This window comes from Vigna unguiculata, chromosome 4, assembly GCF_037176805.1.
Source record: "Vigna unguiculata cultivar grain cowpea cultivar isolate G323 ecotype 2 chromosome 4, ASM3717680v1, whole genome shotgun sequence".
Classification (NCBI taxonomy): Eukaryota; Viridiplantae; Streptophyta; class Magnoliopsida; order Fabales; family Fabaceae; genus Vigna; species Vigna unguiculata.
The window spans coordinates 40,773,666-40,791,488 of record NC_140795.1 but is presented as its reverse complement, the minus strand read 5'-3'; the positions used below and the strand labels follow the sequence as shown (position 1 = coordinate 40,791,488).

The 17,823-nt window shown below is 34.0% G+C and overlaps 1 protein-coding gene across 1 annotated transcript; it reads right to left on the bottom strand.

Moving 5' to 3' along the window:
* Positions 1 to 13,197: 13,197 nt before the first annotated feature.
* Positions 13,198 to 16,752, bottom strand: LOC146887171 (receptor-like protein EIX1; the record flags this gene model as incomplete). The annotated part of the gene is made up of 2 exons (XM_085672056.1): positions 13,198 to 13,311; positions 13,801 to 16,752. A coding segment is annotated over one exon (2,934 nt), but the record flags the coding sequence as incomplete, so codon positions are not given.
* Between the last annotated feature and the right edge of the window lie 1,071 nt (positions 16,753 to 17,823).

The window sequence follows — 17,823 nt, the reverse complement described above, 5'->3', positions numbered from 1 at the left end:
GGGTCCACTGGCAAACGAATGCCATAATGTTCAAATTAGCGCATAAGTTCTTCTCTCACCTGTGTAGTGATCATTTCCTTCATTCTTTGTTCATAATCAGCACCATGACTGTATGAAGACTGACGAGAGGAGGAACCAAAAAATTAGCGTATGCCGACTCCTGATCCAGCACCACGCACACGTCCAGGGTGCTCAGGCCGTCCAATTGCAGTAGCAAGTATGTCATGACAACCTTCTAAAATGAATCCTCCTTGGGAGGTCTGCTCAACCAACGAATCCTGCAATGTAACAAAAAAAATTATAAAAAAAATACAATATAAAACATGAACGAGCTATTTAGATAAGAATTGTATCTTACAATTTTCTCAGAGATTTCTCGTGCAGATTCAAAAGTGTAGTTGCCCGATGTGCGTAGACGGGCTAACTTCCACTTTTGATGACGTGATGGTGGTGAAGGAGGCTCAGTATCCTCACCCTCAGAAGGTGGGGCCTAGATTTTTTTTTTCTGACATTATCTTCTCTTCAAGTTTTCTATACCCACCACGAGATAATATGTGCGAGTTTTTATTTTGAGCACTTATGCTTTGAGCCTTTTTTCTCTTTACCTGTAACATATAAAATTCACTTTATGAATTAGTTAAAATTTTGCATAATTATCAATTGTGTTATTGATAATTTCAAAAAAACATACCTGTCATCCCTCAGATGTCCGAAGCTCAAGAAACTGGCGCCATTTGTCTCCATCAATCCAAGTGTATTTCAACAATGGATTTTCATCCTTTTTAGGTCCAAAGACATACCTAGACGTCAACTTGGTCTTAAAACCATGAAATTTCTCAACCACCGATGACAAATATTTTTGTTTAAGCTTCGCCACATTTGGAATATCAAATGTTAGCTGCAATATAGAAAATGTCATCAACAATATTTATTATATTATCAAAAAAATCAAAGTATAAGTGCTCAAAAAGATGGCATAGGGATTGATATTCTCTCTCGTGCCAACATTCCAAAATAGCTTTTGAAGACGTCCGCATAACGACCACTAGGCATTCCAGTGTCGACGTTAATATCAACATGTGTTTTCTGACCTTTAGCTCTTCTAATTAAGAGTTGTCTCAACCTAGTGGCTCCTCTGGTGGGTCTCTTAGTAGGTGTTTTATCCTCTGATGAAGTATGATATTCAGCCATGTATCTGTGAAATGAAAACATAAAAAAACATTAATAAGCAACATATAAAATAACATATAAAACATTATTTAACAAAACACCTAAATTTTAACAAAAACATGAAATTCATACATAAAGTTATTGATTGGTCATATGTATATTCCTTCATTGTGATCTTCTCGAATTGCATGCACATCATCAACTAGATGGTTTTCATCAACATTTATCGTTCTTCTAAATGGGTGGGTGACAACCATATTAAGATCACTCAAATTATCTTCATTAGGATCAATCTTTTTTTTTCATGAAGAGCCACAAACCAATGTTTAGACGCAGAATCTTTAACATAGAAAACCTGAGATGCTTGTTGTGCCATGATAAATGGCTCGTCTCGATAACCCACCTTTCAAAAATCAACTAGAGTCATTCCTGGTTCATCTATTTTGACACCACTCTTATTGTCAATCCACTTACATTTGAACAGTGGAATATTAAACATGGTATAATCAACCTCCCATATCTCTTGTATTATACCATAGTATGTCATTGATCCTACTACGGGATTTTGATCTTTAGATGTAGAAAACTGTAGCGACTCAACTTCAAGACTGGCTCCACATCATTTAAAGACTTCGTATAAAATGTGCAATTATTGATTTCATAACCTGTACAACAGATGACATCAAATTTCAACCCATTCGTTAACCACATCAAAGTCTTAGAACATTGCGAATCTTTCAAAACCTCATATTTAAACCAAGGCATGAATGTTCTATTATGCTCCATCAAATGACATTTCTCTTATTGTCTTAGATTGTTCTCTTTCACAATGACTTTGTGTGCAGATAAGTAAGGCATTACCTCATTTGTGTTGCTCAATATGTATAGGTTTGCTTGCATCAACTCTTCGCGATCTTTGCTAACCACACTCACACGTCAGATGCTATTACATATAGAACACCTGTTCAACCATCATCTCTGAGGAACTCCTATCGATTTTGCTTTTGCCATGTAATCTGTACAAAACTCGATACTTTTTTCAGCAATATACCTTTCGATCATTGAAGCTTCTGGACGATATTGATTTTTCACATACCCTTTCAAAATCTTCATGTAACGTTCAATGAGATATACATCTATGTCATTTCCAGACTGTTTTGAACCAGATATCATCATAGACAACATCATGGAGTATAAAAGGATACATGCATGTTCTAATGATTGCATTTTCTCTTCATGTAGAGTCCAAGAGATAAGTTGTAAATGAATAATATAATGGGCCAACAACTATGGTTTGTACTTAAATTACCAAATGGATTCATTCCATCGGTAGCTAAGCCAAAACGAATATTTCTACATTCTTCACCGAACTTGAGAAATTCCTCATGAATATTTTTCCATTGCATTGAACCAGCTGGATGACGAAGGAGTCTATCACATCTTTTCTCAGTTGCATGCCATCTAAGGTTTTTAGCGTCTTTAGGATTTGCAAACAAACACTTCCTTCTCTATTTGATCGCTATCTTCACTGTTTCTTTTCTGTTTGTACCGTGATGACCCACACTTTGGACATTTTTTCAAATCTTCAAATTCTTTTCTGTATAAAATGCAATCATTAGAACATGCATGTATCCTTTTATACTCCATACCCATCGAACAAAGAATTTTCTTGGCGTCATAGTTTCGAGTGGGTAGAGTATTTCCTTCAGTAAGCATTTCATTCAAGAGGACGAGCAATTATGTGAAGCTTTTATTTGTCCAACCATTGGTCGCTTTCAAATTCATAAGTCTTAAAACCGCTGATAATCGCGTGAACTTAGTTGAACCGACATACAACGAAGTTTCCGCACTAGCAGACATCGTCTCATACACATGCGCTTGTGCAAATGCTTCTGCGCTAACATCCTGTATCATGTCCTCCATATTGTCTTCTTCTACTCGCTCTTCACATCGCTCTTCCCGTCGCTCTTTCATGGTGGAATCGACAACATGTTTAGTTTAAGAAATAGTTGGAAAGTGTATTAATTCGCCGTGCCATGTCCATATTGTATAACTTCTAAGGAAACCATCACAAATAAGATGTTCCCTAACTTGAGTTGCATTCAATTTTCTCCCATTCAAACAGTTGACACAAGGACATATGAACTTCACCTCATCATCACTTCTACCCTCATAACGTTGCACAAATTTTATAAATTCTTCTACTCCATTCTCATACTCAGCGCTGATACATGGTAAATTAATCCAATCTCGATCTATGCTGAAATTGCGTGAACAATTTCAGTAATCTTTGAATCAATGCTCACGTCATAATCAATTTGTGACCTTATCCCATTTAAGAAGATTCACTTTCTTTATTTTATTGGTATATATTACTTTTAAAATACATTTCTTAAATTTCACAAAATTTTGCCAACATTTCGTATTGGCCTTCATGATACACGAAATGGAAGTGATTATAAACCACAATCAAATATGCACCCGAAGATCAATACAAAACATAATTGACAAATATTCATGAATTTTAAGATATGTATTTTAATATATATATATATATATATATATATATATATATATATATATATATATATATATATATATATATATGCATCTAATAAACTACTAGAAAGTGATTAATCTTCTTAAATTGTCCAATCGGACAATTCAAGATTCAATACATTTAAATTATTAGTATTGTATCCCCTTATATTAATTTAAAAAATAAAAATGTAGTTTTTTCAAAATGAAAACTCGGGGACAATACATAATTTTCATATTGAATCTCAAACGGGAAACTAAGGCTAACTCACACTGTAAGAAATCAAACAACATATTTAAACAAAAAATAAACCACAAATATAAAGCAATTTAGAAAGGAACCTGAGAGCGTTAAAGTTGAATAACAATATAGAACCGAGATTAAAGAAGATGCACAATTGAGAATTCAAAAATCCACAATGCAAGAGTACCTAAGCATGAAAAATGAAACCACCAAACTCAAACTATTACAATTCATAATAGAAAGAAAAATCAAAGCAACATAAACGAACCAAAACGGCAAAAAAAAAACAACAAAACGCGAAGGGAAACCAATTTTTCGAACTCACCAGGAGCGAGAGACAAATATTCAATCGGCGACGCGCGACGGTTGATGGCGGATGCTGGTGGGCGACGGAGGTGAAGCGTGGTGGTGGTGGCAGTGAAGTTTGCGCAGAGTTTCCAAACTCACCCGCAACGGAGGTAATTTGCAATCGGTGAACCTGGACAACGCAACGGAGGCGACGACGCACGACTATTGACGGCGGATGCTGGTCGACGACGGAGGCAGAGCGTGGTGGTGGTGGTGGTGGCAGAGCAAAGAAATTCGCGCAGAGAGAAAAGAGTTGGGGAGATGATGAATAGTAGTTAGGGTTCACAAATTGGAAATTTTAACAGGCTTTATGGCCTCGGTTCAATTAATAATCGAGGCTTAAAGCCCTCTTTATTGCCTCGATCCTTAAAGACCCGAGGCTAAACGTCTTGATGCTGGTGGCATTTTTGAAAATTTGAAAACTAGGATGCCTTATATGTTTCAGTTCAGTTGTAACCGAAGCCTAAAGCCCCCTTTATTGCCTCGGTCCTTAAAGACCCGAGGCCAAACGCCATGATGCTAGTGGCATTTTTGAAAATTTGAAAATTGGGATGCCTTATATGCTTCAGTTCAGTTGTAACCGAGGCCTAAAGTCTATTTACTGCACCGATTTTCAAAGATCCAAGGCAATATAGTTGGACGAAATTGCAAAAATACCACCGCCTCCTTATAGGCTTCGTTTCAGCTGCAACCGATGCCTATAAGGCGAAGTAAAATGTCAAATCTGCACTCATGAATATATAATATTTAAACTAAATAAATATACGAGTATTTTATATTACAATAAAAAATTGCTGCTTGTATTATTATAAATATCATTAAAAATACCATTGATAATAAAGTAATTGAATTTTGGATTTCAATTTTGGAAACAATTTAATAGTCTTCAATTTCTAAAATACTTGCTAAGTTCGTGTATTAAATCTGAATTTTTTGTACTTCTAGATCGGTTTTATTTAGGTTAAAATACTCTCTTGATCCACATTTTTGTTCAAAAATCTCAAATAGGTCTTTAGATTTTTTTTAGTTTCAATTAGGTCCTTATTTTTGCAAATGCGTAACAATTAGGTTCATTCTGTTAGTATGATGTTAAGGATGTCTAGTGTCAGCTCCTCATTTTTTTGAAATTTTTGAAATTATTTTTATTTTTTTAATTTTTTAATATTCTTTAAAAATTATTCATGTCACGTGTCACATCAATATTGTGCCACATGTCACGTCAGTAAGGTGACACGTGTTAAGTCATTGTCTGAATCTCAATTTGGTCCATATATTTGTTATTTTTATTACATTTCAGTCCACTTTTTTTAAAAATTTTAAATATATTTATTTTAACTTTTTACAAAATTGTTTTAAAATTTTATATTTAAATTTATAAAATTGTTATTTTTAGACAAACTCTAACATTTGTATATAAATTATTTAAAACAATTTTGTAACAAGTTAAAATAAATATTTTAAAATTTTAAAACAAAATATAAGTAAAGTTTAATACAAAATATAAATTTAAATAAACTTAATATTATTAAAATGTTTAATAAAAATATCATTATAAAATTTATATAAAACTTAAATTTGGTCTAAATTTTGAGAGGATGAAATTGAAAATGTAATAAAAATAACAAATATATGGACCAAATTGAGATTTAGACAATGACTTGACACGTGTCACCTTACTGACTTGACACGTGGCACAATATTGATGTGACATGTGGCATGAATAATTTTTAAAAAAAATTTAAAAAAAAATTTTAAAAAATTAAAAAATTCAAAAAAATGAGGAGCGTGGCACATCCTTAACACCGTTAGCACCATACTCACGGAATGGACCTCATTGTTACACATTTTCAAAAATATGGACCTAGTTGAAACTAAAAAAAAAAATCTAAAGATCTATTTAAGATTTTTGAACAAAAACGTGGACCAAAAGAGTATTTTAACCTTTTATTTAATGTCGTCAACTACTTTAGCGAGACTTAGACCCACCTTCATTTCGATTTTTAAAATTCAAAAAAAATCTAATTTAAATCCAATATAAATCTAATTAATTAGATTAGATTTAAATTTAAAACAAATTCATAAAAATTTAGAAGAATCTAGAAAAATATTTTTCACTGTATATATTAAAGTATAATGCAAATTCTAGAAGAATCTAGAAAAATATAAGATAGAGTTATTGAAATGTAAAGAAACTTCTAGAGTATTGGAGAAAAGCCTAGGATAGAAAGAAAAATCAAGAACATTCAACTATGTAAAAAAATCTAGAAGTATTTGCATTAGTTCTAGCTAGGAGTTTCTAGAATAATCTATGGGACTATAAATACTCATGTATCCTACCATTTTGTAACATGAAGAACAACTAACACAACATCCAATACAACTACTCTCAACTACAAATACACTTCTCCAACTACTACTTTCACACTCTACTATCTACACATTTTCTCTATCCCTTCAACTATCCCTTTCACAACCTTGATTTACTATCAGTGGTACCAGAGCTACGTTCGGTCATCTACTGGGCGTAGATAAACTTTTCAACTACTTCAAAAAAAATTAGAACTTCATTCTATACTACTTCCAAAATATTTTCTCAACCTATGGCCACTACCAATCAAACATCATCAATTCCAGTACCTATTTTCACAGGAGAAAATTATGATTTTTGGAGTGTCAAAATGAAGACATTCTTTCGCTCCCAAGATTTATGGGACATTATAGAAGAGGGATTCACTATTCCAGAAGACACTTCCGCTCTTACTGCAGCTCAGAAGAAGGAGTTGAAGGAAAACAAACAGAAGGATTCAAGGGCTTTATTTGCTCTTCAACAAGCAGTTGATGACACAATCTTTCCGAGAATAATAGGTGCCACAAACGCAAAGCAAGCTTGGAACACAATACAAGAAGAGTTTCAAGGAAGTGATGAGGTACGCAATGTTAAACTTCATTCTCTAAGACGAGAGTTTGAATTAATAAGAATGAAAGAATCTGAGACCATTAAAGATTATTATTCTAGAATAAAGGAAATAGTTAGTCAGATGAGAGCCTATGGGGAAACTATTCTTGACAAAAAAATCGTTGAGAAAATTTTAATTTCTATTCCCCAAAAATATGATGCAATCGCAACTGCGATTGAACAAACAAAAGATTTGGCCACATTGTCAGTAACACAACTAATGGGCTCTCTTGAAGCTTATGAACAAAGATTGAAAAGGCATGAAGAAGACTCAGTCGAAAATGCCTTTCAATCAAAACTAAAATTACGGTCTCAGAATAAAGAATATGAAGGAAATAAAAGTAGAGGAGAAATTTCTAGAAATAAAGAAAATTCTAGAAGCTTCCCTATGACTCGTCAAGGAAAATATCCCCCATGTGGCATATGTAAAAAGACAAGTCACATGGAAAAAGATTGTTGGCATCATGGAAAACCTCAATGTCAATACTGCAAGAAATTTGGCCACGTAGAGAAGTATTGTCGTAATAAAAATAAGCATCAAGCAAACTTTGCTGAAGAACATAATCAGGAGCAACGCTTATTTTATGCCAATCAAGAATCTCCTAACGGAGGAGAAAGTTGGTACTTGGATAGTGGATGCAGCAATCACATGGCCAAAGATCAAAGCATCTTCAAAGACATTGATAAATCTGTCAATGTCAAAGTTCGACTAGGAAACGGTACCACAGTGGAGTCTCAAGGCAAAGGAACTGTCATGGTGGAGACAAAGAAAGGTACGAAATTCATCAAGGATGTTTTATTGGTTCCCAATCTTAAAGAAAATCTTTTAAGTATTGGTCAAATGATGGAGAATGGATATTCTCTCCGCTTTGAGAAAGATACATGCAAAATTTATGACAGTAGAAAGACAGAAATTGGCCAAGTAAAAATGGAGAAGAGAAATAGAAGCTTTCCCATAAGCTTCAAACCTGGAACTAATATTGCCATGAAGGCAGAAGTTGATGACTCGTGGCTTTGGCATAGGAGATTTGGCCACTTCAACACATATGCCTTAAAGCTTCTATATAAGAAAAACATGATGAGAGATCTTCCATGCTTAAAAGAGAATAATGAATCATGCGAAGGATGTCTCCTTGGTAAACAACATCGATTACCATTCTCGACCGACAAAGCATGGAGAGCTAAAGACTTACTAGAGTTGATCCATACTGATGTTTGTGGACCAATGAGGACGCCTTCACATCACAACAACAGGTACTTCATCCTCTTCATTGATGACTTCTCTAGAATGACATGGGTTTATTTCTTAAAGGCAAAGTCAGAAGTCTTTGGAATATTCAAGAAATTCAAGGCCCTTGTTGAGAAGCAAAGTGGAAAACAAATAAAAGTACTTAGAAGTGATCGTGGAAAGGAGTATACATCTCGCGAGTTTGACAAATTCTGCGAAGATGAAGGCATAGAGAGACAACTCACAGTCGCATATACTCCACAACAAAATGGTGTATCAGAAAGAAAAAATCGCACAGTCATGGAGATGGCAAGATCAATGCTAAAAGAGAAAGGTATGCCTAACACTTTTTGGGCTGAAGCAGTCTACACTGCAGTTTACATTTTAAACAGATGTCCAACTAAGGCAGTCAAAGACAAGACTCCTATTGAAGCTTGGAGTGGAAGAAAGCCATCAGCCAAACACCTACGAGTATTTGGATCTATCTGCTACATACATGTTCCTGATCAAAGGAGGCACAAGCTTGAAGACAAGACTATACGAGGAATATTCTTGGGATATAGCACACAATCAAAAGGCTATCGAGTTTACAATCTACAAACAAAAAAGCTCGTCATTAGTCGAGATGTTGAAATTGATGAAAATGCTTCTTGGAATTGGGAAGAAGAAAAAATTGTTAAAAGCACCACTTTAGTTCCAGTGCAACAATATCAAGAAGAAATTCAAGAAGAGGCAGAAGCTTCAGGTACGCCTTCTCCACCTCCATTAGAAGATTCTTCACTAGAGTCCACTCCAAGACGAGTAAGATCTTTGGTAGACATATACGAAACCTGCAATATGGCCATGATTGAGCCTAACTGCTATGAGGAAGCATCAAAGCAAGAAATATGGGTCAAGGCTATGGAAGAAGAGGTTAAAATGATTGAGAAGAATAACACTTGGGAGCTCGTAAACTGTCCTCAAGGAAAAGACATCATTGGAGTGAAATGGGTATATAAAACAAAGCTCAATCCTGATGGAACTATACAAAAGCATAAGGCCAGATTGGTCGCAAAAGGATACTCACAACAACCAGGAATCGACTACAATGAGACATTTGCTCCAGTCGCACGACTAGATACAATAAGAGCTCTAATAGCCCTAGCAGCACAAAAAGGATGGAACATCTATCAACTAGATGTCAAATCAGCCTTCCTAAATGGAGTGCTCGAAGAAGAGATTTATGTTGAACAACCTCAAGGCTTCATCAATAAAGGTAATGAAGGCAAAGTACTAAGACTAAAGAAAGCCTTATACGGCTTGAAGCAAGCTCCTCGAGCATGGTATAGCAAGATTGATCAATATTTCATCGATCAAGGATTCAGGAGGAGCAAAAGTGAGCCAACACTATATATTAAAGCACAAGGTCAGTATCACCTCATTGTCTCCTTATATGTCGATGATCTTATCTATACAGGAAACAATTTGGAGATGATGAAAGAATTTAAAGAAGACATGATGAAGACATTTGAGATGACCGACCTTGGATTGATGAACTATTTCCTCGGTATAGAGGTGAAACAACAAGACGGCGGCATATTTATCTCTCAAAAGAAATATATTGAAGCCCTATTGAAGAAGTTCAAGATGTATGATTGTAAACCTGTCGCTACTCCATTGGTGGTAAATGAGAAACTACAAAAAGATGATGGAGCACAAGAAACAGATGCATCACGCTACAGAAGTTTGATTGGAAGTCTCTTATATCTCACAGCCACAAGACCAGACATTATGTATGCCACAAGTCTTCTATCAAGATTCATGCAAAAGCCAAGTCAGATTCATTATGGAGTAGGGAAAAGAATTTTAAGATATCTACAAGGCACAAAGGAGTTTGGAATATGGTACAAAACCATGACTAACTCAAGGATCATTGGCTACACCGATAGTGATTGGGCAGGATCAATAGATGACATGAAGAGCACCTCAGGCTATGCTTTCTCGCTTGGATCGGGAATATTCTCTTGGGCATCAAAGAAGCAAGCAACTGTTGCACAATCAACAGCTGAAGCAGAATATGTGGCTGCTGCTGAAGCAACAAGTCAAGCTATATGGCTTCGAAAGATATTCAAAGATATGGGAGAGAAACAAACTGGACCTACTACAATCAACTGTGATAATAAATCAGCTATCGCAATGACGAAGAACCCAATACATCACAGTAGAACAAAACACATAGCAATTAAATACCACTTCATCAGAGAAGCGGAAACAAATATGAAGATACGACTTGAGTACTGCCCGACAGAAGATCAAATTGCAGATATCTTCACAAAGGCCTTACCAAGACCAAGATTTGAACTACTACGCGCTATGCTTGGAGTTACCGAATTTGCATCAAGGAGGAGTATTAAAGTATAATGCAAATTCTAGAAGAATCTAGAAAAATATAAGATAGAGTTATTGAAATGTAAAGAAACTTCTAGAGTATTGGAGAAAAGCCTAGGATAGAAAGAAAAATCAAGAACATTCAACTATGTAGAAAAATCTAGAAGTATTTGCATTAGTTCTAGCTAGGAGTTTCTAGAATAATCTATGGGACTATAAATACTCATGTATCCTACCATTTTGTAACATGAAGAACAACTAACACAACATCCAATACAACTACTCTCAACTACAAATACACTTCTCCAACTACTACTTTCACACTCTACTATCTACACATTTTCTCTATCCCTTCAACTATCCCTTTCACAACCTTGATTTACTATCAGTATATTTAGAAAATTGGCACAGATTCTCATAGAACTCGTTAGGTGTAAGCGATATATTCACTTCAAATTATCACCAAAATTTGAAATTTTGAACTGAAGTTGAAGCTACCTTGAAAGACCAATGACGTCACATTATTATCAGAAAGGTCAAGGATCACAAGAGAACGAAAGCTTGAGTAGACAGGAGATGACAAAGTAATGTTATTATCAGAAAGACAAAGCTCTTGAAGAATAAGGCTAAAGTTAGAGAATAATTGAAATGTTGAGGATGTGAGCATATTAGAAGAAAGATGAAGGATGGTAAGAGAATTGGAAAAGTTGGAAGGTGAATAAAATAGGGATTGGATATGGGTATCTGATAGAGATATATTTCATATATCTTCTCTGTTGTTTTCCCCCTTCTGTTTTTCGTTCTGTTATTCTGTTTTAGTTTTCTGTTACCTTCCCCAACTGTATGCTTGTGTTATATAAGGCCAAGCTCTGATATTGTAAAGACACACTTTTTCATTCAATGAATAACAGAAGCCATTTCCTTCTCTCTTTCTTAGGATCAACTCTTTTAGCTTTGGACTATGAATCATTTGCAACCAATCAGGGTTATGTAAACCATTGAAGGCTAGATGTGTTAGGAAACTGAGATTAGACAACCACTTTCCATCCTTAGGTTTGACATCAAAATCTCCACCAAGTCTAAGAGCGTGCAAGAAAGGAAGATTCCCAACCTGGAATGGGAGTGCTCCAGAAAAGGAATTTCCGCTAAGATCAAGGTACCTCAACTGTGACAGATTTGCAAATTGAGAAGGGATTTTCCCATCAAGATTATTTGCAAATTGAGAAGGGATTTGCAACTGTAGACAGCATGTGGTAGTCATCTATGAGGCCATGTTTGAAGTTGAGGAGTGTCTGTCTCTCCCTCTCAGTGCACTTTATTTCTGAGCTATTGTGGAATCCCAGAATAGGTGCTGCAGCATGCATGAGAAGCAAGAGAAGTGCATAAAATCGTTCCATGAAATGAACACAGCAAAAAACAGAGATCCTCAAATGTTATCAGCTTATTCTAAGTTGTGAAAGTGTGAAAGGCAGAAGCACGAATGATTGGTTATATAAGGAATTGGGGAGAGTAGAGTGGTGGCGGTTGGCATCTATTAATTTTCACCGCTCACATTCACAACAGTTAATATTTAAAGCATCGAAAAATAGAAGTTTAATTGTCTTTATATTTTTGAAGACTTGCAATTTAAAAGTTTATGCAATTGTTTCAAATTCTAAATTTGATGTGATTGTACAAATAATTTTCTAACCCGTTAAAAGAGTTAGAAAAAGATATATAATACAACAATAATATATATTATATACATAACTATACTTTTTGTAATTGATTAAAAGAATTAAATTCACACATTTCTGTATATGGAAGACTACGTTAGTCAAAAAATTCGAATAGAGACTAATTTTAAATTTCACTGAAACTCGAGGAACAAAAATATATTTAACCCTAAATTTATTTACAATTCTTTTCAGAATATTTGTAACTTTTTATCACAACTGCAAAAAACAAAAGGGTTAAATATGTTTTTGGTCCCTCAAGTTTCAGCGAAATTTGGAATTAGTCCTTCATCAAAACTTTTGACCAATTTAGTCCTTCATCTTTCAAAATGCGTGAATTTAGTCCTTTTAACCAAACTTTGTTAAGTTTATCTGACGTTTGAAGCGCATTTCATGATAGTATTTAAGTTAACATTGAAGCAAAAATGTGTCAAACAATATAAATAATTTAAATACTATCATGAAATGCGCTTGAAATGTCAGATAAACTTAACAAAATTTGGTTAAAAGGATTAAATTTACGCATTTTGGAAGATGAAGAACTAAATTGGTCAAAAGTTTTGATGAGGGACTAAACCCAAATTTCGCTCAAACTTGAGGGACCAAAAACATATTTAACCCAAAACAAAAAGGAGATGTACCTATTCATCAATCAAGTGATGGTATAAACTTCACACACATGGCTATCAACCGTGCTTTCCTTCTTCCGAGATCAATCAGAAGTGCCTAGTACAACTGCAATAGCCTACAAGTTTTGTATAACCGTCAATTGGTTTATTACAACATAAATAACGACGGAATTATATTTGACTGTGTCAAATTAGAATATATTATTTTAACTAAATCATTTAATATGATAATAAATTAAATATTTAACAATATTTAAAAAAATCATAGTTACGAAAATTCAATATTCTTCTTTTAAAATAAAAATATCATCTGAGAAAATATGTTACATGATTAGATACAAATAAATATTTCATCATTGAATTATGAAACATAATATTCAGTCATGAAATGTATTTTTTTCTTTTTTTCCCTCTGTAATACACTTCCGTTAAAGCAATAAGTATTATTTATAGTAAGGGTGATTACTAAAATTGTTAAACTAGGATGAACAAATAAAATACTTCTCCTAATAATTAGATTATATTTAATTACAGTTTTTTGTTCAAAATATGTATTCTGATTTATTTATTTGTGAAGCAAATATTGATATATCTGACTAACATACCTTTTTCCTGCAATCAGGTCACCTACACTTGCCACATTGTTCATACATACCGATTGTCAATCTGTTTAAGAAGTCCAGATAAGCATTTTTCCAAGAACTCCAAAGTAGTATTGGTCCTAATAAGCCCCAAAATCCAGTGAAGTATCCAATCCCCATGCCCATGTACAATGCCTCGTAGAAAACACTATCTTCATCATTTATTGCTTCGGCTTCCGAAAGTTTTCCTGTTGTTTGATCTCCGTCTCCATAACAACTTTTGTTAAGTTGCTCACCACAAAGGTACATATTTCCTTCAAAACTAGATGCATCGAAGGTTTCAAAATGTCTTCCTGATGGGATTCTTCCAGAAAGAAAATTGTGTGACAAGTCTAATTTGCCTAGATTGTCAATTTCGGATAGAGGAAGAGGAATTCCTCCACTGATTTGATTTCTTGATAAGTCAAGGGATTCCAGTGAACTTAAATTTCCTATCTCTGAAGGAATTTTTCCACTCAGATTATTTCTTGATAAGTTCAAATAAAGTAACCCAGCCAAATATCCAATCTCTTTTGGTATTTCACCCGTTAACTTATTACTTGAAAGATCAATGCCCTTAATTAACCCTGCATTCTTGAACCTCTGTTCCACACCTTTCCATATGAAGCTTATGTTAAAGGAATACTCTTCCCAAAAAGAATAGTCATCAATTTTAATATAAGGGATATACATGAAGTACACAAAATTTAGAGTGACAGGTGTGTCGATGCCCTTTTTAGACATGGCAGTCAATTCCTTTAAGCATGATGGAATTCCTTTTGATAACATATTATTCGAAAGATCCAATAATTGAATATAGTTCAAATAACAGAGTTGAATAGGAAGTTTTCCAGAAAAGTGATTCTCTCGCATGTTCAAGATTATCAACTGTTGCATACTTTCTCCGATCCATGATGGTATGGGGCCGGACAACATATTTTTAGCCACATCCAACATCATTAAATTGCTGCAATTCTTCAAGGTCGAAGCTAATTCACCTGTCAGGTTATTGTTTCGTAAAACCAAGACTTTCAATTCAACAAGGCTGCCCATAGACAAAGGAATCCTCCCTGACAATTTATTGTTGCTTAAATCAAGATACCGTAACCGATCTACAGATGTCCAACAGTCAGGGAGCTGTCCCTTCAGTTGATTGTTTGACAAATCTAAAATCCACATTTCGGAGTTGCCTTGGTTACATATGAATGAAAACAGATCTGAGAATTTATTGTTAGAAAGCCTCAACTCTGAAGCTTGTAGTAAAAACGATGGAATTTTTCCTTCAAAGTGATTCCAATTCAGAATTACAGATGCTGTACGGGGAAGCTTCAATGATATATTAGGAATTGGACCACTGAGATTGTTGTGAGACATATTCAATGTTCTCATATTTTGCAAGTTGTCCCAAACCCAATCCGGTACGTAATTAAGCCCATTGTCGGAAATATCCAGGTAATTTAACGAACTTTGAGTATGGAGCCAACTAGGAAAACTAGGACCCAACTTGCAAGATCTTAGTCCCAAATTTTGTAACTGGAAAGGTGGAACCCAAGTAGGGACAAATTTTACAGACAATGAGTTATTTGACAAAGATAAGTACCTTAATTTGGAAAAACTGGAAAGATGGGATTCAGTGACGTCACCCTCCAAGCAATTTCCATCCAAGAACAAGTACTCCAACTCAGATAGCAATCCAATGCTTTTAGGTAATGTTCCTGTAATGTTGTTAGAGGATAAATCCAAAATCTGAAACACGTGCTTGTTGCACCATGATGAATTCTGAAAGAAGCTAGAAAATTTTCCGCTCAGCTTGTTCTTGAAGAGGATTAAACTCTCCAATGTGCATATGTTCCCAAAGAAAGATGGAATCTCGCCTTGCAGTTTGTTACCATGGAGGTCAAGAACTTCAAGAGAGTTCATTACTTTCCCAAATCCATCTGGAATGGGACCTTCCAACATGTTATTATAAAGTTGAAGTGTACGAAGATTGGTAGTGGAGTTGAAGAGCCAGTAAAATATGGATGATGATTTCAACAGATTTGAGGAGAGATCAAGCGAGGCAAGAGAAGATGAAGAATTCGTAATTGAAATAGCTGAGATGAGAAAGTTATCATCACTTAGACCACAATTTGACAAATAAAGATTTTGAAGTTTTGAACTGAAGTTGAAACTACCTTGAAAGACTGATGATGTCATATTATTATAGGAAAGGTCAAGGGTCACAAGAGAAGGAAAGCTTGAGTAGACAGGAGATGACAAAGTAATGTTATTATCAGAAAGACAAAGCTCTTGAAGATTAAGGCTAAAGTTAGACAGTAATTGAAATGTTGAGGATGTGAGCATATTATCAGAAAGGTCAAGGATCATAAGAGAATTGGAAAAGTTGGAAGGTGAATAAAACAGAGAATGAATATGGGTATCTGAAAGAGAACAGCCAACTAGCCTCAACTCTTTTAAATTTGGAAAAGTAATCGTTGTTAACCAGTCAAGATTTTGTAAATAATACAGGGCAAGATTTTTTAGGGAATGGAGATTAGACAACCACTTTGCATCCTCGGGTTTAACATGAAAATCACCATCAAGTCTAAGAGTTTGCAAGAAAGGAAAATCGGCAACCTGGAAAGACAATGTTCCAGAAAAGGAATTTTGACTAAGATCAAGGTACTTCAACTGTGACAAATTTCCAAGTTGAGAAGGGATTTTCCCATCAAGATTATTATCACTGAGATCTAGATACCTTAAATACGTAAGGCTTCCAAGTTGGATAGGAATGCTGCCACCAAAATCAGAATAGGAGAGATTGAGATATCTTAAGTTGGTAAGTGAGGCAATGAGTTGTGGGATGTGACTCCCTACGAAACCATTGTTGCTGAGATCCAAATGTTGAATATTTTGCAAAGGAAACAATGAACTGATATTGAGTGCACCTCTCAAAAATTTTTAATTAATTTTTATAGAATAATAAAAAATTACAGTAAAGAAAACATACTATTATCAAATATTCAATATTAGGAGGATGATTATTTGTTCGATATCAAATACTTTGAAATAAATTATAATTGTTTACATTTTAGATTAGAATACCAAATAAAGTTTCATGAGAACCAAACATTTATTAAATTGGCAAACATTAATGAAACCTAGTTGATAAAATTCAAAAATATTTTTAAGAAAATATAAAAGAAAATCAAATATTCAAATTAAAATATATTTTAAATGTTTGTTTACTTCAATTTTTTAAATTCTAATGAATTTTTTGTATACGCTAATAAAATACACTAATACATGACTTGATCAAAATGACGCAAAGAATAAATAATAAACATAATAATAAAGTTTTGACATAGATCTTGTATCCTACGAACTCCAATATATGTTGGATGGTGATAAAAAAAATTCATGGCAATTATATTAAATTTTTATATTGTAGTAAATAAAAGTTATTTACACAATTATAGTAAAAAAGTTACAGTATGACTGATAATGAGTTAGAAAATAAAAAATAATTAGATAAAATATATCGGAATAATATTCTACATGATGAAAATAAACAACAAATAAAAATATTAAAAAATTAACAAATATGTGTCTTAGAAACAATTTGAGAGACTATTAAAAGAAATCGCACAAAGGTAAACAAATGTATAATAAGATGAAAAATACTTTAGAGATCTAAGAAAACTTTTCAAATATTAACATATATATTGTTAAGACTTTGGCAAGTGTACCAAGTCGCGCAAGTAGTAACCGGTAAGACCGGGATATCGTTTCCCAAGAGGCTCGTGTATACTAATTAATTGCGTAATTAGTGACTAATTTAAACTAACGAATAAATCCATATTTTGAGTTTTAATGTATGAAATTAAACTTTGCATAAATAATTAAAATTGAACTTTGGAAGTTAAAGGCACTTAGTGAATGGAAAAGATTAGAAATGATATGACTTGATATTGTCGGGGTTAGAATTCACCAACTATGCTCTCATGCAACTACAATTTAACATCCTCT